Source organism: Cherax quadricarinatus, chromosome 9, assembly GCF_038502225.1.
Source record: "Cherax quadricarinatus isolate ZL_2023a chromosome 9, ASM3850222v1, whole genome shotgun sequence".
Taxonomy (NCBI): domain Eukaryota; kingdom Metazoa; phylum Arthropoda; class Malacostraca; order Decapoda; family Parastacidae; genus Cherax; species Cherax quadricarinatus.
Genome location: NC_091300.1, coordinates 23,918,557 through 23,945,504, shown reverse-complemented (window position 1 = coordinate 23,945,504; position 26,948 = coordinate 23,918,557). Strand labels below are relative to the sequence as shown.

General features: G+C 39.9%; 1 protein-coding gene across 2 annotated transcripts in view; it reads left to right on the top strand.

Annotated features, from left to right (window-relative positions):
• The window catches only part of LOC128686132 (lysM and putative peptidoglycan-binding domain-containing protein 3), a 129,360-nt gene continuing 102,412 nt past the window's right edge, over nt 1-26,948 (top strand). For both annotated transcript variants that reach the window (XR_011391782.1, XM_070083345.1), the window contains exons 1-2: nt 1-165; nt 12,525-12,783. Coding sequence is in view for 1 of the 2 variants with exons in the window: in XM_070083345.1 (XP_069939446.1) it covers nt 116-165; nt 12,525-12,783 (309 nt within the window). In the remaining variant the exon portion in view is untranslated. The remainder of the gene's footprint in view (nt 166-12,524; nt 12,784-26,948) is intronic.

Sequence of the window (26,948 nt, the reverse complement as noted above, 5' to 3'; positions counted from 1 at the left end):
TGTTCGTTGGCAGTGTTTGCTGTCTGAATATTAATGATGAGTAAGCTTGAGCTTGTGCGCTCATAATGAGCTTACTACTTGTTTGAGATAAACACTTTACCATGTATAGGAAAATATGAGTTCATCAAACAGAAATGGTCCAGCAGGTTGTCATAGCTCTCACAGGTAAGAAGTAATGTGTATTACAACTAGTTTCATCTGGGGGATTTAAAAGAAAAAAAAGTGCAAACGTTAAAAATATTGTATTTTGAAGATTTTCACGTGTGTTTAAGCCAAATGAGTTTTGCAAAACTTAAATTTGTTTCTTTTGCCTTTGACTGTTAATAGATTTGTCAGTATTATGGCTAGGGGTAGCAGAAATAGAAAGATGAAGCACAACAGATGGGCAATTTCCAGAAAAAAATGTTTATTTTAATGTGTAAGTAACTTTATTTAGGCACAGTTTTGCACAGTTTTTTTAATTATTGTAATCGTCTTGCATAGTAACGTGAAAATTGCTTAGGATAATAGCCCCCCCCCTCAAAAAAAAAGTGACCCCTATGGAAATAAATCACTGATTTTATTTAGGTTACACTAGGTCTCTACACATATGCTGCTGTGTATGATAATAAAGATAAAGGTTTATTTCTTTGTAAAGGTTACAGTGTGAATTACAATTTTGGTTTGATAAGTACAAAGAAAGCCACTATCATGCCGGGGCATTTCAGTATTTGTGTATAACTGAACAAACTTGCTAGACTTTTTTTCATTACAGTCCCTGATTCCTCATTTTTTGATGGATTAATATAATGGAAAAAAATTCATATCATTTAACTTTGTTGATTCATCCTAAGGTAAATCAACATATTGTAATACATATGTGAGTGCTAATATCTATGTTCTCATGACCATTGTAAATAAAAATGTTAATTTTTTTGTTCGGATTTTTAACCTGTTGAAGGTCCTGAGTAAATCTTTGGTACCTATTCATGGTTAGGTAAATAGGGATGGCAAGTATACTGGGATTGAATGCCAACCTTTTTGCTTGTAAGCCAAATGGTCTGCCACTGCACATGATGGGTTTACCTGGAGTTTACCTGGAGAGGGTTTCGGGGGTCGGCACCCCCTGCAGCCCGATCCGAGATCACGCCTCATGGTGGATCAGGGTCTGATCAACCAGGCTGTTACTGCTGGCCGCACACAAGCTGACGTATGAACTACAGCTCACTTGGCCAGGTACTGACTTTACGTGCCTGTCCAGTGCCTTCTTGAAGACAGCCAGGGGTCTATTGATAATCCCCCTTATGTATGCTGGGAGGCAATTGAACAGTCTTGGGTCCTGGACACTTATTGTGTTGTCTTTCAGTGTACTTGTGGCATCCCTGCTTTTCATCGGGGAAATGTTGCATCTACTGCTGAGTCTTGCTTTCGTATGGAGTGATTTTTGTGTGCAGGTTTGGTTTGAGTACTGCAGAATTATGGCTTTCAAAATTTGGGGTAAGATAATCTGCACATTCTTTATTAGGAGTTTGCTTAGCTTCAACTGTTGGTCTGTCCACCACTTTAATGTTTCGTGTTGTTGTGTCTGCTGTACGACCCTTGTAGGTTAAGTGCTTCTTTTTTATTATAATAATAATTCATGTTTTTGCAATTCATCCTGGCCTAAATGTTTCCTTGTACCCATTACCAGGGTACATCTTATCTTATTTTGGGCTAGCTCGATCACTAGCACACTCGGCTCACACACTGAGGTCCGGGGTTCAAATCTCCTCCGGTATGGCTGGAAAACATTAGATTAGGGATGTGTTTCCATAAGACACCCGCTGTCCCTGTCCCTGTTCACCCATCAGTTTAAAATGGGTACCTGAGTGTTAGTCGACTGGTGCGGATTGCATCCTGGGACAAAATGGAAACATAAACACATATGCAGTTTAATGTGATCCTTTATTGACAACGTTTCGCCCACACAGTGGGTTTTTTCAAGTCACAGACAGATCTACCTGGGTTGGAAGGTACGGGAGTATTTATAGTCAGAATGTTGAGGTCAGGTGGAGAATGCTGCATCTGAGGATCCACTGGGTGGGGTTATAGACTCTTGGGTAGCTTGGCAGGGGTATTGGACAAGTTGTGAGTAGACCTTCTGCAGTGTTCTATGTTCTTATGTGGGATAGCGATGAAGTTTCTTGGCAAGTGGTTCAGCTATGTTATAGAAGCCATTGTTCTGGTTGAAATTGTTGATTATAGAGATAAGCGATGATTCCAGGATTCTTCGGTATTGAGTGTTGTCTTTTGTGGCGATAAGTCTTGAGTTTCTGTAGTTGATTAAATGGTTGTGTGAATTGCGATGTTGTACACAGGCATTCCTTGTATCGTCAGTCCTGCTTGCGTATTGGTGTTCTGAAATACGTGTTTGGAGGTTTCTTGATGTTTCGCCCACGTATAATTTGTTGCAGTCATTACAAGAGATTATGTATACCCCTGCAGAGGATGGAAGCTTGTCCTGTCTACTACTGGTGATGTCCTTGATGGTCGTGGTTGTGGAGGTAGATACTTGGAATGATGCTTTGGAAAAGATGTTGGAAAAATGTTTGGCAATGGAGTTGGTGGGGAGGACTATGTATCTCTTCTCGGCAGTGTCTTCTCTGGGTGTGTTGAAGATGTTCAATGCCTGCCGTCTGCAGTCTCTGATGAAGTGACGAGGATAGTGGAGTTTAGAAAATACTTGTTCAATTATAGTGCATTCTTCCTCAAGGAACTCATTGCTGCAGATTCTGAGTGCGTGCAGGAAGAAGCCTAAAATTACACCACGTTTAGTTTTGGTGTCGTGGTGAGAGTAGAAGTGGAGAAGATCGTTTTGGTTGGTTGGTTTTCGATAGACTTTAAAACGAAGTTCATGGTCAGTTATGCAGAGAAGAACATCAAGGAAAGGAAGAGTGTTGTTGACTTCAAGTGTGAACTGGATTGAGAGCTCAACCTGGTTGAGCTTGTCTTGGAGAGCTTGAACGTTGAAGCGCCTGGGAGTTATGAGGAGAATGTCATCAACATAATGGAGCCAGGTGACAGTCGAAGGAATAATGGTGGAGAAACGCTCAGCTTCCAGATGTTCCATGTATAAGTTCGCCAGGACGGCACTAAGTGGCGAGCCCATGGGTAGACCAAAAGTCTGTTGAAAGAGGTGATTTTCAAAAGAGAAACACGTAAAGCCGACACATAGTTCAACAAGGTCGATGAAATCGCTGGCTGGAATGGGAAGATCAAGTGAATCGTCAATTTTTCTGCGTAGGAGATCGATGGCTTGTGTTGTAGGTACTTTGGTGAATAGGGAAGTTACGTCGAGGCTGGACAACCTTACTAAAACTTTTCTTCAAAGGACTCGCCGCATTCTGAGGAACTCAGAACAAGGGAAGAAACTTCTGCACACCATACCAAGCAACCCCAGACCTGCCAGAATGTACGGCCTACCAAAAACTCGCAAGCCTGGTATCCCTTTGAGGCCCATATCTTCGGGAATAGGCAGTGCTCCCCACCAACTCTCAGGAATTCTCACAAAACACCTCTCCAAACTCTTGGGCACTATCAGTCCAGCACATCTCAAACACTCGGGTGATCTTCTCAATCGCATTTGCAACATCAACATCAAGAACAAGTAACTTTCCAGCCTTGACGTAACTTCCCTATTCACCAAAGTACCTACAACACAAGCCATCGATCTCCTACGCAGAAAAATTGACGATTCACTTGATCTTCCTATTCCAGCCAGCGATTTCATCGACCTCGTTGAACTATGTGTCGGCTTTACGTGTTTCTCTTTCGAAAATCGCCTCTTTCAACAGACTTTTGGTCTACCCATGGGCTCGCCACTCAGAAGCCAAGCGTTTCTCCACCATTATTCCTTCGACTGTCACCTGGCTCCATTATGTTGATGACATTCTCCTCATAACTCCCAGGCGCTTCAACGTTCAAGCTCTCCAAGACAAGCTCAACCAGGTCGAGCCCTCAATCCAGTTCACACTTGAAGAAGAAGTCAACAACACACTTCCTTTCCTTGATGTTCTTCTCTGCATAACTGACCATGAACTTCGTTTTAAAGTCTATAGGAAACCAACCAACCAAAACGATCTTCTACTCTCACCACGACACCAGAACTAAACGTGGTGTAATTATAGGCTTCTTCCTGCGCGCACTCAGAATCTGCAGCAATGAGTTCCTTGAGGAAGAATGCACTATAATTGAACTTCTCTGTGTGTGTAGGAAAATGTATATTTCATGTGGTAAAATTTTTTTTTTCATACTTTTGGGTGTCTTGCACGGATTAATTTGATTTCCATTATTTCTTATGGGGAAAATTCATTCGCATACCGAACATTTCGCATAACAATCAGCCCTCTTGCACGGATTAAAGTTGCTATGCGGGGGTCCACTGTAATACTAAAAAAATAATAAAAAAAAATTTATAACGATAGAGCTTCAATTCCTAAATTAATAATAATACATTATTATAACGAGAGCTTCAGAACGAAGCCAACTCAGTGCACTGTTTACTTAGTTGTGGGAGTAGTTCTCTCCTGATTTGCTTACAATTTTACAGTCGTTTGGCCAAATTTCGCTTTTCTAACCTAAGTAAGTGTAAAGGACAGTGCTGATAAGAAAAAGAGGATGATTTCCCTGGAATTAAAGCATGAAATCATAGATAAACAAGGGAGGTGTCCAGGTTTGGGTTGAGGGGGAAGTTTTTTGAGATACAAGCCGATTGACGGCTTGTATCTCAAAAAACTCGTATGTTGGGACACTTGTAAGTCAAGGTTCCACTGTATTCTGTTTCATCTGAATAATAGCAATGTTTCAATTTTCCCCAAGACAGACAGTTTATTAACCATTGTTTATGACTCTATATCAGATTCACAGCACCCTTTGAATCTCTTATCAGACACTAAGAGGGTACTGCCATTATCTTATGAAAAAGTGTTATTTGAGAATTTTGTTTTTGCTCCAGTGGGTATATTATTTACATAGTACAGTGGACCCCTGGTATACGATATTAATCCGTTCCTGAGAGCTCATCGTATGCCAAAATTATCGGAAGGCAAATTAATTTTCCCCATAAGAAATAGTGGAAATCAAATTAATCCGTGCAAGACACCCAAAAGTACTGTACAGTGGACCCCCGGTTAACGATATTTTTTCACTCCAGAAGTGTGTTCAGGTGCCAGTACTGACCGAATTTGTTCCCATAAGGAATATTGTGAAGTAGATTAGTCCATTTCAGACCCCCAAACATACACGTACAAACGCACTTACATAAATACACTTACATAATTGGTCGCATTCGGAGGTGATCGTTATGCGGGGGTCCACTGTACTATGAAAAAAAAGTTTTACCACATAAAATATTAAGTTTAATGCACACAAACTGAAGAAGATATGCACAGTTAGTAGTACTCTACTAACAATAGAATACATGACACTTACATTTAATGAAGATCTGGTGAAGATTGATGGGATGGGAGGAGGGGAAAGTGTCGAAGTTGTTAATGTTTAGAAGGGGAATCCCCTTCCATTAGGACTTGAGGTAGCAAATCCTTTTCCGGAGTTACTTCCCTTCTTCTTTTAATGCCACTAGGACCAGCTTGAGAGTCACTGGACCTCTGTCGCACAACAAATCTGTCCATAGAGCTCTGTACCTCCCATTCCTTTATGATTTGTCTAAAATGGGCCACAACATTGTCATTGTAATAGTCACCAGCACGGCTTGCAATAGCTGTGTTAGGGTGATTTTCATCCATAAAGGTTTGCAGTTCGACCCACTTTGCACACATTTCCTTAATTTTTGAAGTAGGCACAATGGATTCCACAACTGGCATAGGCTTCTCAGGGTTAGCCCCAAACCCTTCAAAATCTTTCTTAATTTCCATACTAATTCTCACACTTTTTACCACAGGGTTGGCACTAGAAGCTTTCTTGGGCTCATGGTGACTTATTTTGCAGAAACAAGCACCAAAAATACTGTGATAATATGGAATGTACCAAATGTATGCTTAGATGCGAGCACACTGGCTGGCTTGTAAACACTTGCACTCACGTGGACGCGTCCTGGACGAATCGTGTGGCGGGTTTTTTAACGAGTGGCGAGGCAAAATTTTTGCGTTTAAATGTATCGAATACCGGATTTAACGTATACCAATGCCATCGAATGCCGGGGGTCCACTGTACAAGAATAGTAAACTGAAGATATTCTGTTGTAGAATTCCACATAGATTTGAACTTTATTTTTCTGTTGTTCAGGCAAAGCTGTCCCAGATGTCTTTTATGTACTGATATGGTTCATAATTAAACAAGATCCCTGACTGAGACTGTGTAAAATATTATTGTCATTGAGATAGTTTTCTACTTGTGGATATATTGCCCTTTCTAAAATTTAGAAATACTGTAGGCATAATTGAACTGTTTGTTGGATAAATTATCTTAAACAGATGTGAATAAATCCTTACTAATAATATTTATTTCTATAAGTGCATGATACAACTTAGGATAGATGTGATGGGTAAGATAAGATAAGATTTCGTTCGGATTTTTAACCCCGGAGGGTTAGCCACCCAGGATAACCCAAGAAAGTCAGTGCGTCATCGAGGACTGTCTAACTTATTTCCATTGGGGTCCTTAATCTTGTCCCCCAGGATGCGACCCACACCAGTCGACTAACACCCAGGTACCTATTTGCTGCTAGGTGAACAGGACAACAGGTGTAAGGAAACGTGTCGAAATGTTTCCACCCTCCGGGAATCGAACCCGGGCCCTCCGTGTGTGAAGCGGGAGCTTTAGCCACCAGGCCACCTTTAATAGGGTTGCACATGATGAAATGAGAGGCGAAACAGGGCCTTGTATCATGCTAAAATGACATGTTTTAACCTTATTTAAAAGATAAAAACAAAAGGTATCAATTGTGTGATTTTAAGGAATTTTGAAAATCCACTATAAAATAGGAAACTGGCATGAATGAACTGTTTTTGGATCGATTATTTCCCATAAACGTGAAATAATTCTGTATGTATAACTTTCATTGAAGGTTAGAGTGGTTGTGATAAAAACATTGGTATGTATCCTCTGTAGGGCTTCACACACTGAAATCAGAGGAAGAACAGAGCTTTGTATCATGCTTAACCCTTTCAAGGTTGAGACCTCCGATCCTGAACTCGCTGTTAGTGTGACTTTGTCAATGGTCCAAGTCGGACCGAAACGTCGTCGTAAGCTTCTCTCTTTTATGTGCGGGTTACAGTGGACCCCCGCATAACGATATTAATCCGTGCATGAGAGCTCATTGTTATGCGAAATTATCGTTATGCGGATGAATTTTCCCCATAAGAAATAATGGAAATCAAATTAATCCGTGCAAGACACCCCAAAGTATGAAAAAAAAAAATTTTTATCACATGAAATATTAATTTTAATACACACAAACTGAAAAAGGCATGCACAATTACATGACACTTACCTTTATTGAAGATCTGGTGATGATTGATGGGATGGGAGGAGGAGAGAGTCTTAATGTTTAGAAGGGGAATCCCCTTCCATTAAGACTTGAGGTGTCAAGTCCTTTTCTGAGGTTACTTCCCTTCTTCTTTTAATGCCACTAGGACCAGCTTCAGAGTCACTGGACTTCTGTCGCACAACATATCTGTCCATAGTGGCCTGTACTTCTCATTCCTTTATGACTTCCCTAAAGTGTTTCACAACATTGTCAGTGTAATAGTCACCAGCACGGCTTGCAATAGCTGTGTGAGGGTGATTTTCATCCATAAAGGTTTGCACTTTCAGCCACATTGCACAGATTTCCTTAATCTTTGTAGTAGACAACTTCTTCAATTTCTCTCTCCCCTCCTCCGAACCAGTTTCCTCAGGTCTGGCCTCTTGCTGTTGAAGTTGATCTATCAGCTCATCAGTGGTTAGTTCTTCATTGTCCTCCTCCACCAACTCTTCCACATCATCCCCACTAACCTCCAACCCCAAGGACTTCCCCAATGCCACAATTGATTGCTCAACTGGCATACTCCTCTCAGGGTTAGCCTCAAATCCTTCAAAATCCCTTTTGTCTACACATTCTGGCCACAGTTTCTTCCAAGCAGAGTTCAAGGTTCTCTTAGTCACTCCCTCCCAAGCCTTACCTATAAGGTTTACACAATTGAGGATATTAAAGTGATCTCTCCAAAACTCTCTTAGTCAGTCGAGTTTCTGAGGTCACTACAAAGCACCTTTCAAACAGAGCTTTTGTGTACAGTTTTTTGAAGTTTGCAATAACCTGCTGGTCCATGGGCTGCAGGAGAGGAGTGGTATTAGGAGGCAAAAACTTCACCTTAATGAACTTCATGTCTCCATAGAGTCGCTCTGCCACGTCTGTAGGATGACCAGGGGCATTGTCTAACACCAGGAGGCACTTAAGGTCTAATTTGTTTTCAGTTAGGTAATCTTTCACATTGGGGGCAAATGCATGGTGTAACCAGTCATAGAAAAAGTCCGTAGTGACCCATGCCTTACTGTTTGCCCTCCACAGCACACACAAATTAGCCTTGAGGATATTCTTTTGTCTGAACGCTCTGGGAGTTTCTGAGTGATACACTAATAAAGGCTTCACTTTACAATCACCAGTAGCATTGGAACACATCAACAGAGTAAGCCTGTCTTTCATAGGCTTATGTCCTGGGAGTGCCTTTTCCTCCTCAGTAATGTAGGTCCTGCTTGGCATTTTCTTCCAAAACAGGCCTGTTTCATCACAATTAAACATTTGTTCAGGTTTGAGTCCTTCACTTTCTATGTACTCCTTGAATTCCTGCACAAATTTTTCAGCTGCTTTGTGGTCCGAACTGGCAGCCTCACCATGCCTTATCACACTATGTATGCCACTACGCTTCTTAAATCACTCAAACCAACCTTTGCTGGCCTTAAATTCACTCACATTAATTAAATCCTGATGCAACTTCCTAGCCTTTTCACTTATGATCACTTGAGAGATGCTATCTCCTGCTATCTGTTTTTCATTTATCCACACCAATAAGAGTCTCTCAACATCTTCCATCACTTGCGATCTCTGTTTCGAAAACACAGTTGAACCTTTGGCAAGAACAGCTTCCTTGATTACCTTTTTGTTGCCCACAATAGTAGTGATGGTTGACTGGGGTTTATTATACAACCTGGCCAGCTCGGAGACACGCACTCCACTTTCATACTTATCAGTGATCTCTTTCTTCATCTCTATAGTAATTCTCACCCTTATTCCTGTAGGGATGGCACTAGAAGCTTTCTTGGGGCCCATGGTCACTTATTTTGCAGATAAAATCACCAGAAACACTGTAATACGAAATATTCCGATTGTATGCTTGGATGTTACCGCGGAGGCTGGCTGGTAAACAATGCCACCGGCGGAACGTGGGAGGCTGGCTAAGGCCGCACATTAGATGCGTCTCGGACGAACAGCGTTGAGTGGGTTTTTTAGCGGTATGCGAGGCAAAATCTTAGCGATAAAACGTATCGGTATGCGGATTTAACGTTATGTAAGGCCAACGGTATGCGGGGGTCCACTGTATTTGTGTATCGTTCCAGTCACGGTATTATGCCTTTTTTTTTGTTTTTTCGATCGTAATGACACCAAAAATACGAAATTTGATGGAAAACTTGCAAAATTACACTCGTGAAGTTTGCAATATTGGCAATATTTATGCATCAGCAATTTCACCCACTTTGAGCCCTATTTTCGGCCAATTCCATTGTTCCAGTTGACTAAACTCGGCTATTTCACTAGAACTCCATTTGTCCTATCGACTGAGTACAGTACAAGAAACCGCCCATTTACCGATTTCAACTACCCAATAAAGTGATCAGAAATTGGCAATTTGGCCAATTTCACGCAAATTTCAAAAGATGCCAGTATCAAAATAGGGTCCAGAATATACAAGACAGACATTCCTGGCACTAAAATAACATTTTCTCTGTTCATTAGTCATGTCTCCAGGCCTCTCTTATATTACTCTTGCTTTTCATTTTGAATTTTTATTTACACAAAAAAATAGAAAATTTACTGTCATGCAGACTACTGCATTATTGTAAAAGTGGTATAAATAATATCATCGCACTTGTGAAAGAATATTACTCACCAGTTGACGTGTATTGGATGTGTGGTGTGATTTGTTAACTCTTGAACATTTCTGCTACTTTGAGCTCAATTTCAAGGTACTTTTCATCGTGAAACCAATCAGTCATATCTATTTCTGTAATACATCTTCCATTCTATTAACCCTTTCAGGGTTTCGACCGTACTAGTACGGCTTACGCACCAGGGTTTTTGACGTACTAGTACACCTAAATTCTAGCGCCCTCAAATCTAGTGAGAGAAAGCTGGTAGGCCTACATATGAAAGAATGGGTCTATGTGGTCAGTGTGTGCAGTATAAAAAAAAATCCTGCAGCACACAGTGTGTAATGAGAAAAAAAAAAAACTTTGACCGTGTTTTTGGATTAAAACAGCGACTTTGCACTATTTTCGTATGGCATTTATTGTTGTATTCTAGTTTTCCTGGTCTCATTTTATAGAATGGAAGACATATTACAGAAATTGAGATGATTTTGACTGATTTTACAAAGAAAACTACCTTGAAATTGCGCTCAAAGTAGCAGAAATGTTCGATTTTTACCAAAGTTCAAAAGTAAACAAATCATGCTATGCGTTCAATACACGTCAACTGGTGAGTCTAATATTCTTTCACAAGTGCGCTGATAATATTTATACCATTTCTACACCACTGCAGTAGTCTGCATAACAGTAAATCTTCTACTTTTTTGTGAGAATAAAAAATTCAAAGTGGAAAGCAAAAGAATGTTAGAGGGGCATGGGGACATGACTAATGAACAGAAGAAATGTTATTTTAGTGCCAGGAATGTCTTTCTTGTTTATTCTGGACCCCATTCGGAAATTGGCATCTTTTGAAATTTGTGTGAAATTGGCAAAATTGCTAAATTCTGACCACTGTATTGGATAGTTGAAATCAGTAAATGGGTGGTTTCTTGTACTCATTCGATAGAAAAAATGGAGTTCTAGCAAAATAGTTATGATTTTTGTCGACAAGTACACTGGAATTGGCCGAAAATAGGGCTCTGTGGGCAAAATCGCCGATGCGTAAACATCGTCGAGACCGCTAACTTCGTGAGAGCATAATTCCTTAAGTTTTCCATCAAATTCCATACTTTTGGTGTCATTATGATCGGGAAAAGATTCTCTGTCTTTTCATCAGGAAAATTTTTTTTTTTTTTTATATTTTAAATTTGGCCGACCCTGAGAAAAGGTTAACTGAGACCAAGAAAAGAAGAATACAACCATAAATACCATATGAAAATACAGTCCAAAAGCTTGGAGTTTTTTTTTTTTTCTCATGCACTAAGTGCTGCAGCATTTTTTTTTTATACTGTGCACACTGACCATGCAGACCCATTCTTTCATATGTATGCCTACCAGCTTTCTTCTGCTCGATTTGAAAGCGCTAAAATTTTGGCGTATAAGCAGTACAGCACCAATCCTGGTTCTCAAGCAGTACATGTATGACACTGACCCTGAAAGGGTTAAATTTCCTGAATTTATCTTTTAAAGTGCTTATTCTTAATCATCATGAAAAATAGTACACTTGGAGTGATTTTTTTAAGCAATTTTGAAAATCCTTCCTAGAATGGCCAAAATTACTGAAATCTAGTTCTTTTTTTTTTTTTCTCTCTAAAAATTGGAAAATGGGCATGATGAAACTGTTGGATCAATTCTCAAAAATGCAAAAAAAATCTTATATAGGTTTCATTGAAGGTTAAGAGTAGTTTTGATGAGAATGTTAGTTTTTAGCTTAATATCTTTATTATGTACCCCCATACCCATCCATCCTGTGGGTGGTAGTCAAAGATTACAGAGGTACATAATGGGTCCAGGGGCTGGGTTGCAAAGTTTTGATAGCTGAACAAGTTACAGCAGTAATGAACAATTTACATGTTTATATCTGGTCACAGTTGAAATGAGTTATTTATGCAGGCTTGAATTAGGTGTTATAGTGGGGCTTCATATGATAAAATCAAAGGGAGAACAGGACCTTGTATCATACTAAAACGATCTGATTTTACCTTTTTAAGTGCTGATTATTAATCAGCATGGAAAAATATTAACCCCATAGTGATTTTAAGCAGGTAGGCCCAAACACTGGCCTACCAGTCTAACTGGTTTTGTTGGCTAACTGATAGGCTAGCTAACTGAATGTGTCTGGCTGTCTGGCTGTGTACACCCTCCAAGTCATCCTAATCTGCTCCATCCTCTCTAAATGTCCAAACCACGTCAGCAATCCCTCCTCAACCCTCTGGATAATACTTTTAGTAACCCCTGCATGCCTTTCTAATCTCCTAACTACGAGTTCTCTGCACAATATTAACACACTTTTTTTTGTTTAGACATTGTTTTAATTTACTTTTATTTGTTCTTTATACTATTTAAATTGTTGCAAGTGTGTAACACAGTTGTCATTATACCCTCAGGAACTACAAGTATAGGCGACTATCAAGTGTTGAAAAAGATTCCGGAAACTGCTACATCTCCTGTGATGAAGATGACGAAGAGTTATTCACATCTCGTGCAACTGAATTAAAACGTATTGGTGGTAAAAATAACAGCAATGGAAGTAGTATTACAACAGCCACTACAGCAAAGCTTTTATCTGATTATGAGCAACTTGTTGATCGACCCATACAAAGTGGAGAAACTTTAGCAGGAATTGCCATTAAATATAGAATCCCTGTAAGTAATTGGTTTTAAATAATGTACAGTGCTGTACTGTACATACATGTACCTTTTATATTTATAAAACTATTTATAACTAATACTGTATATAGCTTCAAATTTTCTTTAGGAATACCTGTACAATGATACCTTGATTTCAGGGAGTGAGTGTCAGGTAATGCTGATTATCTTTTAAATGAAAAAAAAAATGAGATCGTTTTGCAATGTTTGTAATGATAACAGACAATTTTCTAACCATTGGACTTTATCCATTGTTGCTGGACAGTACCATACATTGTTGGGAATAAAGTGGTTAAAAGTACAGTGCAATTGAATAATTTTATTTACCTGTTGGGATGAATAGAAAATATTTAATTGCAGTAATTGTACAATGGTGACTTTAAGTAACTTTCATTCTGAGTTGAAGACATTGTGAAGGTCCATTGGCCTACTTGTAGATTTGGGAGATGTAGAAGCAGCAACATGCTGGAAGAGCATATCCAGCTTCAGTTATTTGCCATGTTGATGCTGCTCCCTCATGACAGCTTCTCTAAAAGTGTGAAAATTTGGACAAATGGTCTGTACATTTTTTAAAGACAACTAGATATACAGTGGTACCTCGAATTTCGAACAGCTCCCAACTCAAACAATTATGTAAGTGTATTTTTGGGGGGTCTGAAATAGGCTAATCAAATTTACATTATTCCTTATGGGAACAAATTTGTTTGGTAATGGCACTTGAACAGCCTTCTGGAACAAATTATGGCTGAAATTCAAGGTACCACTGTCCTTGATGAAATCAATTGCATCCTCTTCTTTTGTTGAAAGAAAGATCCTCTTCTAGAATTTCTTCAGCAGTCTATGCCTGTAATCAAGCCTGCCATCATTTTCTTTTAACCACATCCTATCTTACTCTGAAACATTTGTTTCTCCCACCTTCTGAAGTATTAGATGAAAACCACCATCTCAAACCCCCTTCTAAGTCAAAATTAGGATCAGTATCTAAAAAAAAAATTCAGAACATTAATTAATGTTGTAATTTTCGTTTCGTTCCATAGCAAAATACAGGTTATATTTCTAGGTAGTAGGTTGGTAGACAGCAACCACCCAGGGAAGTACTACCGTCCTGCCAGATGACTGTGAAACAGAAACCTGTAACTGTTTTGCATGATGGTAGGATTGCTGGTTTCTTTTTCTGTCTCATAAACACGCTAGATAACAGGGATATCTTGCTACTCCTACTTACACTTTGGTCACACTTCACAGACACGCACATGCATATATATATACATACATCTAGGTTTTTCTCCTTTTCTAAATAGCTCTTGTTCTTCTTTATTTCTTCTATTGTCCATGGGGAAGTGGAAAAGAATCTTTCCTCCGTAAGCCATGCGTGTCGTATGAGGCGACTAAAATGCCGGGAGCAATGGGCTAGTAACCCCTTCTCCTGTAGACACTTACTAAAAAAGAGAAGAAGAAAAACTTTATAAAACTGGGATGCTTAAATGTGCGTGGATGTAGTGCGGATGACAAGAAACAGATGATTGCTGATGTTATGAATGAAAAGAAGTTGGATGTCCTGGCCCTAAGCGAAACAAAGCTGAAGGGGGTAGGAGAGTTTCAGTGGCGGGAAATAAATGGGATTAAATCTGGAGTATCTGAGAGAGTTAGAGCAAAGGAAGGGGTAGCAGTAATGTTAAATGATCAGTTATGGAAGGAGAAAAGAGAATATGAATGTGTAAATTCAAGAATTATGTGGATTAAAGTAAAGGTTGGATGCGAGAAGTGGGTCATAATAAGCGTGTATGCACCTGGAGAAGAGAGGAATGCAGAGGAGAGAGAGAGATTTTGGGAGATGTTAAGTGAATGTATAGGAGCCTTTGAACCAAGTGAGAGAGTAATTGTGGTAGGGGACCTGAATGCTAAAGTAGGAGAAACTTTTAGAGAGGGTGTGGTAGGTAAGTTTGGGGTGCCAGGTGTAAATGATAATGGGAGCCCTTTGATTGAACTTTGTATAGAAAGGGGTTTAGTTATAGGTAATACATATTTTAAGAAAAAGAGGATAAATAAGTATACAAGATATGATGTAGGGCGAAATGACAGTAGTTTGTTGGATTATGTATTGGTAGATAAAAGACTGTTGAGTAGACTTCAGGATGTACATGTTTATAGAGGGGCCACAGATATATCAGATCACTTTCTAGTTGTAGCTACACTGAGAGTAAAAGGTAGATGGGATACAAGGAAAATAGAAACATCAGGGAAGAGAGAGGTGAAGGTTTATAAACTAAAAGAGGAGGCAGTTAGGGTAAGATATAAACAGCTATTGGAGGATAGATGGGCTAATGAGAGCATAGGCAATGGGGTCGAAGAGGTATGGGGTAGGTTTAAAAATGTAGTGTTAGAGTGTTCAGCAGAAGTTTGTGGTTACAGGAAAGTGGGTGCAGGAGGGAAGAAGAGCGATTGGTGGAATGATGATGTAAAGCGAGTAGTAAGGGAGAAAAAGTTAGCATATGAGAAGTTTTTACAAAGTAGAAGTGATGCAAGGAGGGAAGAGTATATGGAGAAAAAGAGAGAGGTTAAGAGAGTGGTGAAGCAATGTAAAAAGAGAGCAAATGAGAGAGTGGGTGAGATGTTATCAACAAATTTTGTTGAAAATAAGAAAAAGTTTTGGAGTGAGATTAACAAGTTAAGAAAGCCTAGAGAACAAATGGATTTGTCAGTTAAAAATAGGACAGGAGAGTTATTAAATGGAGAGTTAGAGGTATTGGGAAGATGGAGGGAATATTTTGAGGAATTGTTAAATGTTGATGAAGATAGGGAAGCTGTGATTTCGTGTATAGGGCAAGGAGGAATAACATCTTGTAGGAGTGAGGAAGAGCCAGTTGTGAGTGTGGGGGAAGTTCGTGAGGCAGTAGGTAAAATGAAAGGGGGTAAGGCAGCTGGGATTGATGGGATAAAGATAGAAATGTTAAAAGCAGGTGGGGATATAGTTTTGGAGTGGTTGGTGCAATTATTTAATAAATGTATGGAAGAGGGTAAGGTACCTAGGGATTGGCAGAGAGCATGCATAGTTCCTTTGTATAAAGGCAAAGGGGATAAAAGAGAGTGCAAAAATTATAGGGGGATAAGTCTGCTGAATATACCTGGTAAAGTGTATGGTAGAGTTATTATTGAAAGAATTAAGAGTAAGACGGAGAATAGGATAGCAGATGAACAAGGAGGCTTTAGGAAAGGTAGGGGGTGTGTGGACCAGGTGTTTACAGTGAAACATATAAGTGAACAGTATTTAGATAAAGCTAAAGAGGTCTTTGTGGCATTTATGGATTTGGAAAAGGCGTATGACAGGGTGGATAGGAGGGCAATGTGGCAGATGTTGCAAGTGTATGGTGTAGGAGGTAGGTTACTGAAAGCAGTGAAGAGTTTTTACGAGGATAGTGAGGCTCAAGTTAGAGTATGTAGGAAAGAGGGAAATTATTTCCCAGTAAAAGTAGGCCTTAGACAAGGATGTGTGATGTCACCGTGGTTGTTTAATATATTTATAGATGGGGTTGTAAGAGAAGTAAATGCGAGGGTCTTGACAAGAGGCGTGGAGTTAAAAGATAAAGAATCACACACAAAGTGGGAGTTGTCACAGCTGCTCTTTGCTGATGACACTGTGCTCTTGGGAGATTCTGAAGAGAAGTTGCAGAGATTGGTGGATGAATTTGGTAGGGTGTGCAAAAGAAGAAAATTAAAGGTGAATACAGGAAAGAGTAAGGTTATGAGGATAACAAAAAGATTAGGTGATGAAAGATTGAATATCAGATTGGAGGGAGACAGTATGGAGGAGGTGAATGTATTCAGATATTTGGGAGTGGACGTGTCAGCGGATGGGTCTATGAAAGATGAGGTGAATCATAGAATTGATGAGGGAAAAAGAGTGAGTGGTGCACTTAGGAGTCTGTGGAGACAAAGAACTTTGTCCTTGGAGGCAAAGAGGGGAATGTATGAGAGTATAGTTTTACCAACGCTCTTATATGGGTGTGAAGCATGGGTGATGAATGTTGCAGTGAGGAGAAGGCTGGAGGCAGTGGAGATGTCATGTCTGAGGGCAATGTGTGGTGTGAATATAATGCAGAGAATTCGTAGTTTGGAAGTTAGGAGGAGGTGCGGGATTACCAAAACTGTTGTCCAGAGGGCTGAGGAGGGGTTGTTGAGGTGGTTCGGACATGTAGAGAGAATGGAGCGAAACAGAATGACTTCAAGAGTGTATCAGTCTGTAGTGGAAGGAAGGCGGGGTAGGGGTCGGCCTAGGAAAGGTTGGAGAGAGGGGGTAAAGGAGGTTTTGTGTGCGAGGGGCTTGGACTTCCAGCAGGTATGCATGAGCGTGTTTGATAGGAGTGAATGGAGACAAATGGTTTTTAATACTTGACGTGCTGTTGGAGTGTGAGCAAAGTAACATTTATGAAGGGGTTCAGGGAAACCGGCAGGCCGGACTTGAGTCCTGGAGATGGGAAGTACAGTGCCTGCACTCTGAAGGAGGGGTGTTAATGTTGCAGTTTAAAAACTGTAGTGTAAAGCACCCTTCTGGCAAGACAGTGATGGAGTGAATGATGGTGAAAGTTTTTCTTTTTCGGGCCACCCTGCCTTGGTGGGAATCGGCCAGTGTGATAATAAAAAAAAATAAATAAATTTCTCTGTTCTGCAGTGTATGTAGGCCTTTATTATTACAGTGGGACCCTGGTTTTCAGCTGGTGTGGAAATCGTACACATCAGATTTCGAGAACTTTTTTCAGTGAAATCTCGCTCCCCCCGGGATTCGTACATCCCCTCGGAAATCGTTGGTACCAGACACGTACACCTGGGCCGCTCATACATTCATGACTTACTCTTGGGCACATTAAATGTCTTATTTTAAGTTAATATAGACATTTTCATTAATCCATCTATGATATTTTCTTCAAAATTATGTTAGAAATATGTTACATAGCATATAAACATGCCTTTGTTACTCATTCACTTAGTGTCCCTCTAGTCTTAACACCATAGTAATACAAATAGTACATAATAATCATTCTTGGGCACATTAAATGTTTTATTTTAGGTTAATATAGACATTTTCATTAATCCATCTATGATATATCTTCAAAATTATGTAAGAAACACGTTACATAGCATATAAATATGCAATGTTTATGCGGTGGAGGGTAAACATTACGCTTTCTCTGGTCCAGCATTAGAGAAAGCTGTATGAATCTGCGTTGGCCCAGTAACCGCCCTTAACCCTTTGACTGTTTTGGTCGTATATATACGTCTTAGGAGCCAGTGTTTCAGACGTATATATACTCAATAATTCTAGCGGCTTCAAATCAAGCGGAAGAAAGCTGGTAGGCCCACATGTGAGAGAATGGGTCTGTGTGGTCAGTGTGCACCACATAAAAATCCTGCAGCACACAGTGCATAATGAGAAAAAAAACTGATCGTTTTTTTGGATTAAAACGCCGACTTTGAGGTGTATTTTCGTATAGTATTGATGGATGTATTTGCGTTTTCATGGTCTTAGGTGATAAAATGGAAAACATATTACAGAAATAGAGATGATTTTGATTACTTTCACGATGAAAACGACCTTGAAACTGAGCTCAAAGTAGCGGAAATGTTCGATTTTTACCAATGTTCAGGAGTAAACAAATCACACCACACGTCCAATACATGTCAACTGGAGAGTCTAATATTCTTTCACTAGTGCACTGATATTATTTATACCATTTTTACAATAATGCAGTAGTCTGCATAACAGTAAATTTTGTATTTTTTTGTATGAATAAAAAATAAAAATAGAAAGCAATAATAATATAAGAGGGGCCTAGAGATGTGACTAATGAACAGAGGATATGTTATTTTAGTGCAAAGGATGTCTACCTTGTTTATTCTGGACCCTATTTTGAAATTGGCATCTTTTTTAGTTTGCATGAAATTGGCCAAATTGCCAATTTCTGACCACAATATTGGGTAGTCCAAATTGCTAAATGGGAGGCTTCTTGTACTCAGCTGATAGATAAAATGGAGTTCTAAAGAAATAGCTATGAGTTTGGTCAACTGGAACAAAGGAATTAGCTGAAAATAGGGCTCAAAGTTGGCAAAATCGCCGATACGCATATGCCGCCGAGACCGCTAACTTCGCGGGAGCGTAATTCCATGAGTTTTCGACCAAATTTCGAACTTTTGGTGTCATTACCATCGGGAAAAGATTCTCTATCTTTTCATAAGAAAAAATAATTTTTTTTTTTTTTCCAAAAATTTAGCGACATAGAATGACAGTTTCAGAAAGGGGCCTGAAACAGTCAAAGGGTTAATACATAAGCTTTTGTTTACAACTCTTGGCATGAATTATTCTTCACTTCTCCCTTTGTTTATGATGGCATCTAAAGGTAATTATTAGAAACGATTAAACTCGGTGAATATGGCATGTCGATGGTAATACAGTAATATGGTTGTAGGCCACAGTGTATGTAGCTGGTAGGCATACACCTGGGATGTAGTCACCTGGGACTACAGATAAATACTACTCACTAACAAGAGTCCTCAATAAAGGTATGTAATGTTCATTTATCATTAAAATTAGTCATTTATATTTATTTCTCATTGTTTTCTGTATGTAAAACTATAGTTATTCTCTATAAAATTTATTTTTTGTTAATATTTTTGGGTGTCTGAAATGGATTAATTGGATTTACATTATTTCTTATGGGAAATATTACTTTGGTTTTCGGCCAACCTTCTGGAACAGATTAATTACGAAAACCAGGGGTCTACTGTACTTTGCTTAATTAATCAGCACTTGAGTGAACAGGTGCATTTTGAAGCAATAGAAGAGCCTTTATGCCCTCAGGATCAGGCACAAGGATCTCTGGTTAGTACATAATTGTGAATTGTCAATTTTTTTTTTTTAACCGGCCATCTCCCACTGAGGTAGGGTGACCCCAAGAAAAGAAGAAATTCTTACCATCACTCACTCTATCACAGTTTTGCTACAGGCATGCTGATACTACAGTTCAAAACTGCAAATATCCCTATCTAACCAGACTTTCTTACCTTTGTAATACATGACTTAACATTGTGACTGTGCTGATTTGCCTGTAACTAAATTTCAGACAGTGCATACTGTCAGCATAAACACAGCATAATACTAAGCAGTCTTTGCTTATCTTGTGGCCTGGTATCTTTGTTTCGTGCAGAAAAGCTAGTGCTGTAGTGGAACAAATGCCAAAAGAGACTAATCTCATCAGCATTATATATATATATATACTTCAGATAAAAGCAGTCCCTCATTCTTTATCAGAGCATATGACCTTAATCTAAATGGCTCAGCTTCCTCCATTGGTGCACCAGTAATCTCGATTGAAAATTTTGGTTATGTTTATTGGGTGGCAGAAACATCGTGGTGACAAAAATGCATGAGCTAGAGTGTTAAATGGGTCTGAATGTATTAGACATTTCCAGATAATCTAAATTAAATTACCTGAAATGTTATGCTCACATACTGTGTTAATGCAAAAACAGCAGAGTGAAGGTCAGTGACATGGATTTAACACCCCATGAATGCTCTTGAACACACCATTTATATACATCTTTTAAATTTTTTATCATGCACCATTTTTATATGCTTTCTAGCACCATGTAGTTTGCCAACACCTAAGCCACCAACTTTTTCTTTTTTATCAGTTCAAATTTCTAATTAACAGTTAGACATTCATTCTTCCTCTTGGCACCACCACTTGCTTTAGAGGTTGTTGTTAGTGAGAATCTATTTTATATTATAATGTAAAAATAAACACAGCAAATCCAGGACAAATTGAGAGAATGACAACTTTTCTTGTGAATGCATGCTGGCAGTAACAGAATCACTGGGTACTGGACACTCTGAGAAGTATTATAACAGTAACAATGGACAATTTTGTAACCATTAGACTTTGTCATTTCTGGACTTTGCCCATCATTTCTGGACTTTGTTTGAAATAAATTTATTCAGCAGACCATAATAATAATGGACAATTCTCTGAACAGTGGACTTCATCTGCTCTTTACAGACTGTTCATTAACTGTACTTTGCCCATCAAACCTGAAATTAGTTCAGTTGAGGTTCATTAAATCGAGGTTTTATCGTATGTGCGTACTTCAAACACTGTTGGCTTGTAAAACCAGCTAGGATATGGATAATGAATATATGGTAAGAGTATACAGCCCCACTGCACAAAGGTGGCAATACAGCAATTGCAAAGAATTAGACAGATAGCACTAACATCCCACATCATAAAAATCCTTGAAAGGGCTCTAAGAAGCAAGACCGCTAACCACTTGGATACCCATCAGTTACACAACCCAGGGCAGCATGGGTTGAGAGCAGGTCGCTCCTGCCTCTCACAGCTACTGGATCACTGTGACATGGTCTTGGAGGCACTGGAAGACAATCAAAATGTAGATATAGTATACTACACACACTTTGCGAAAGCCTTCGGCAAGTGCAATCATGGCGTAATAGCACACAAAATGTGTGATAAAGGAATAACACGAAAAGTTGGTAGATGTATCTGTAACTTCCTAACAAATAGAACACAAAGAGCAATAGTAAATAGAGTATAGTCAGGAGGCAGCTACAGTGAAAAGCTGTTCTACAAGGTACAGTACTCTCCCCCATCCTTGTCCTCATCCTCATATCTGACATACAGAGATGTAAGCCACAGCACCATGACCTCCTTTGCTGAAGATACCAGAATTTGCATGACAGTGTCATCCAGTGAGTACACTTCAAATCTCCAAGCAGACATTAAGCATGTCTTTAAATGGGTGTCAGAAAACTATGGAAGTTCAATGAAGACAAATTTCAATTACTCCTCTAAGGAAAACTCTAGGAAATGAAAACTGTATTTGAGTATAAAACAAATTCCAATCACAATAGTGAAAAAATAATATGAGGGACCTGGGAGTGGTAATGTCAGAGAATCTCCCTTTCAAAGATCACAACAATGTATCAACCACAACTGCTAGGAAAATGATAGGATGGATAATGAGAACATTCAAAACTAGGGATGTAAAGACAGTGATGATTCTCTTCAAATTGTTTGTTCTCTATAGGCTGGTATATTGTTGTACACTAACAGCCCCTTTCAAGGTAGGCAAAATTGCAGACCTGGAGAATATACAGAGAACTTTCACTGCACATACTATGACCATCTGACTTCGACTGAGTTTGGTTCCGACCAACTGGTCGTAAGTCAAAATGGATGCAAGTCGAACTCTAGAAAATTGCAGACATACTGGGTAGGGCATAATGTCAAACCTTTGCTATATAAAGTATCTACATAATATCGTATGTTAGTTTTTACTAAATGTTTTACTACTGTATATCAACATGACAGTTATTGTAGTGATTTTTTTTTCTCCATTTTTTACTTTACTTTTTATGCTTTTAGTACTGTACTTTTTTGCCAATAATCTAACCAAATACTACAGCATTTTTTCCATCCCGGCAATTGGGCCTTCACGTTTCTTAGTGATAATTGTTGACTTTATAGGGGGCCGAAGATTTCACTGCTTCTTTGATGTGCTCTTTATCTTTAAGTATTGTCGACACAGTGGAATGGGAGAGCTGAAGATCGCAAGAAATGCTGTTGACATTTTTTCCATCCTCGTGCTGTTTAATTACTTTTATCTTCTGGTTGAGAGTAAGAGCCTTTCTTGCCTTCTTGCCACAAGCTCCAGTGCAAGATTCAGACGTCCTCTTAGGGGCCATGGTGAAATTTACTGTCCAGGTACCTATAGTATACAGTACAGTTCAGTTAATGCAGTATGATGCTGCTGATAGGGCAGGGTAACTCAGTGATACTGCCTAAGTGATGTGAGAGCTCTCCCAAGATGGCGCATTGCTGCGAGTAGTGGTCAACTGTCGTATGGAGGTATGCATCAGCCCACCCAGCCCTGCTGCCAGACATACGGTCGTAAGTATGAGTGGTCGTATGTCGAGCAGGTCGTAAACCGGATGGTATTAATCTCTGGTGGCCTGGTGGTTAACGCTCTCGCTTCACACGGTGAGGGCCTGGGTTCGATTCCCAGCCAGAGTAGAAACATTGGACGTGTTTCTTTCCACCTGTTGTCTATGTTCCCCATCAGTAAAATGGGTACCTGGGTGTTAGTCGACTGGTGTGGGTCGCATCCTGGGACACTGACCTAAGGAGGCCTGGTCACAGACCGGGCCGCGGGGGCGTTGACCCCCGGAACTCTCTCCAGATAATATAAATACCATAGCGCACCTAAATTACAGGAAATGGTTGAACGCCCTTGACCTGTACTCCTTGGAATGCAGGCAAGAAAGATCCATGATAATATACATTGGAAAATCCTAGAGGGACTAGTCCCAAATTACACATGGAAGTCACTCCCTACAAATGCAAAAGACTCGGTAGGCGGTGCAACATCCCCCCCCCCTCCAATGAAAAGTGGGGGTGCCATGAGTACGCCAAGAGACAACATAATAAATGTCAGGGGGCCAAAGACTATTCAACTGCCTCCCAGCATACATAAAAAGGATTACCAATAGACCCCTGGCTGTCTTCAAGAGGGAGCTGGACAGACACCTAAAGTCTGCACCTGATCAGCCAGGCTGTGGTTTGTATGTCAGTCTGCATGTGGCCAGCAGTAACAGCCTGGTTGATCCACCATGAGGTCTGGTTGTGGATCAGGCCACATGGCATTGACCCTCAGAATGCCTTCCAGGTATATTCAAGGTGTATACACAAACCCTCAAATCTGCTATCTTAATGTTCAATTTAAAATTTAATCAAATAAATCCAGAAGCAATCTGGATTTCGTTTTCATCACCAGTTTTGATGGTATCCCATCTGTTGCTTGGTTAATGCAATAAGATATTGCAGATATTGTACCAGTCACTCTAGGAGCAATTATAATTATAGAGATTATCACTGAAAGATCATGTACTGATGAATGAAGTTCAGTACTGTAATGTAGTGAAAAAATTGTATGCCACACTGAAAAGTTTAAAATAGCCTGCAGATATATTTATGGAGAGATATATTTATGCTTGAAAATCTGTTCATAAAATGTTAAACTGAATTATGCTGCGATACTGTAGGCTGGTATCTGCATATAGAAAAATACATAGACAAGAATTAAAAATTCTGAGGATAAAATGGCTTCTCGACCTATGATTTACAATTACTTTACTTTTGAAATTCTCTGGCACAGAAACAAATACGTACTATATTTCTTGTGTTCTTTCTAGTGCATAATTTGTTTTCTACCTTCATGTGAACAAATGTATTCTACAAGTTTTCATTGTTCCTGGGTATTTCTTTAAACACTGGACACCTTTCTGTATCACTTACTGGAACTTAGTAATACCATTCATGTTGAACCCACAAATGGTCAAAACAATATCTCAACCCCTTCATAGACCTAAGTGTGAAGTGCTACTCAGTCACTTGTACAGTACTACCTCATTTCTACTTTAACAAATATTTATCTGGTGTTTGAGCTTGATGCACTTTTCTGGCACACTGACCATATCTGCTAATCTTACCATCCCGCTGAAATTTACTATAGTGTATATGAATACAATTTCTTCTAAATAGATGATTTTGGTAATCAATGGAAACAATACTGCTCCCCAGTAAATAGTACCTGCAAGCAATCCAGATGTGACAGAAGAGTTGTTGGCTAGCTGGCCACCAAAAGTCAAGACACTTTGACACAGGTGAGTGAACCTGTTGTTTAAAGCAGCTGTCAAAGTGTAGAGGAGTATACTGCACTGGAATGAAAGCTTTAAGGCTTTTTATGTTATAAACTTTATGCTTATAGAATGGGACTCACAAACTGAAAACCTATAACTCAGTTTCATTCTGGTCTTGCTTACCTTTAGTCGTACATAATAGTACTGCAGATGTGTCTAGTGTTTTTGTTTGCCTTTGTGGCTGGGTGCATATTTTGTCTGTACTAGTTGATACAGTACTGTATTTGCATTTGTTGCATTATGGATATAGCATTAATATTTAGAATGAAAATTTTTGAGTTCTTTATTAAATTCCCACTTTTTTTTTTTAACACACCAGTCATTTCCCAACAAGGCAGGATAGCCAAAAAGAGGAAACGTGCTCACCATCATTCATTCAATTTCTGTCTTGCTAGAAGCATGCGAACATCACAGTTCAGGTGACCCTTTGAACTGCAATACCCTCACTTCTTTAACCCTTTGACTGTTTCCGACGTATAAATACGTCTTACGAGCCAATGTTTCTGACGTATTTATACGCACAAATTCTAGCGGCTTCAAATCAAGCGCCAAAGGCCTGGTAGGCCTACACGAGAGAGAATGGGTCTCAGTGGTCGGTGTGCACCCTGTGAAAAAAATCTGGGACCCAGCGGTGCATTGTGGGAACGCCATGTTGTTAGTCCATTTTCACCATGCCTCTCGGTAAGAAGTTCCTCACTCCTCGGCGGATTGGAGGTCTTTTGTTCCCAAGTGATAGCTCTAACAGCGATGAAAATGTCAGTGACAGTGAATTCCAGGGTTTTGAAGTGAGTGTTACCGGAAAAAGTGCCCAGGATAACGTAATTAGTGATGAAAACCCAGATGACCCACAACCTTCCACCTCTGGTGCTGTGCCGGCTTGTTCACGTTCACGTTCGCCTGTACCAGGACGAAAGAGGAAACTATTTGGTCGTGTACAACACCCAGATGATAGCAGTGATAGTGATAGTGATTTCAAGGTCATTGAAAGCAGTTCTAGTGACAGTGAGAGTGAATATTCCCCAGTGAAGCGGCAGTATGTACGACGTAGCATGCGGTCTGGTAGTGTTTCATATGTTGTTCCAAGGGGAAGGAGAAACTCTGGGAGCACATCCCGTGGCCCTACACCACGACCTGATAGTGAAGGTGACGATATTGTAACGATGGGTATGAATGGTGACAGTGAGGGAGGAGGCAGTGGTGGTGATAGTGAGGGTGGCATGGCCCATGTGGCACCATCAGCGGGCCACGCTACTACCCATGCTGCTGACGCAGCACAACAACCAGCCTCGCCCTGCCCCACACTCCCACAACCTGCACCACCACAACCTGCACAACCACAACCTGCACAACCACAACCACGGTACAATATCCAGACCCCACCAGCAGACCGCATCTGGGATTGGCAGGACGGTGACGAGTTTGTTCCCAGTCCCCATGACTTTGATGAAACACAAAGTGGAATAAAGCCATCTTGTCCACTTGGGAACAATGCCAGTGAACTGGACTGCTTTGAGTTATTCTTCGATGAACCCCTGATGAACATCATTGTCAGGGAAACAAACACATACTGTGATTACACCATGGCAAATACAATTCTCTCACCAAAATCATGGCTACACAAGTGGAAGGAGACAACTGTGGCAGAGATGTACCTGTTTTTTGCCACAATAATGCTTATTCCACATGTGTATAAGCACACTGTCACCACATACTGGGCAACAGAACGCCTGATTTCAACTCCAGGTTTTAGTGACATTATAGGTGTCAATCGTTTCCTGATACTGTTACGTATGTTGCACTTTTCAGACAAAACCAGGCCTGACAGAAGCGACAGGTTATATAAGATCAGAAATGTGTTTATGTACCTGAAACAAAAGTGCTGCATGTATTTTTATCCCTTCAGGAAGCTTGTTATTGATGAGTCCTTGATTTTATTCAAAGGAAGACTCTCATTCAAGCAATATATACCAAGCAAGAGGAAACGCTTTGGTATAAAGCTATTTGTACTGTGTGATTGCAGAAGTGGTCTAGTTTTGGATATAATTGTGTACACTGGCAGTAATACTTTGAGAGATACCATGAAGTTATTGGGTATCTCTGGTGATGTGGTTCGAACAATGATGGAACCATATCTTGGTAAGGGGCATATGTTATTTACTGATAACTGGTACATAAGCCCCTTACTCAGTGATTTCTTGCGAGTGAACTTGACAGACGTGTGTGGCACAGTGCGTGGTAATCATAAACATATGCCAAGGTTCAACGCTGGCACTCGCAGAGGTGAGGTGCAAGCCTTTGCTGCCAATGACATCATGGCATTTCGGTGGCATGACAAACGTGATGTCACATTGTTGACATCAGTTCACAGAAACGAAATGGTACCCAGTGGCAGGGA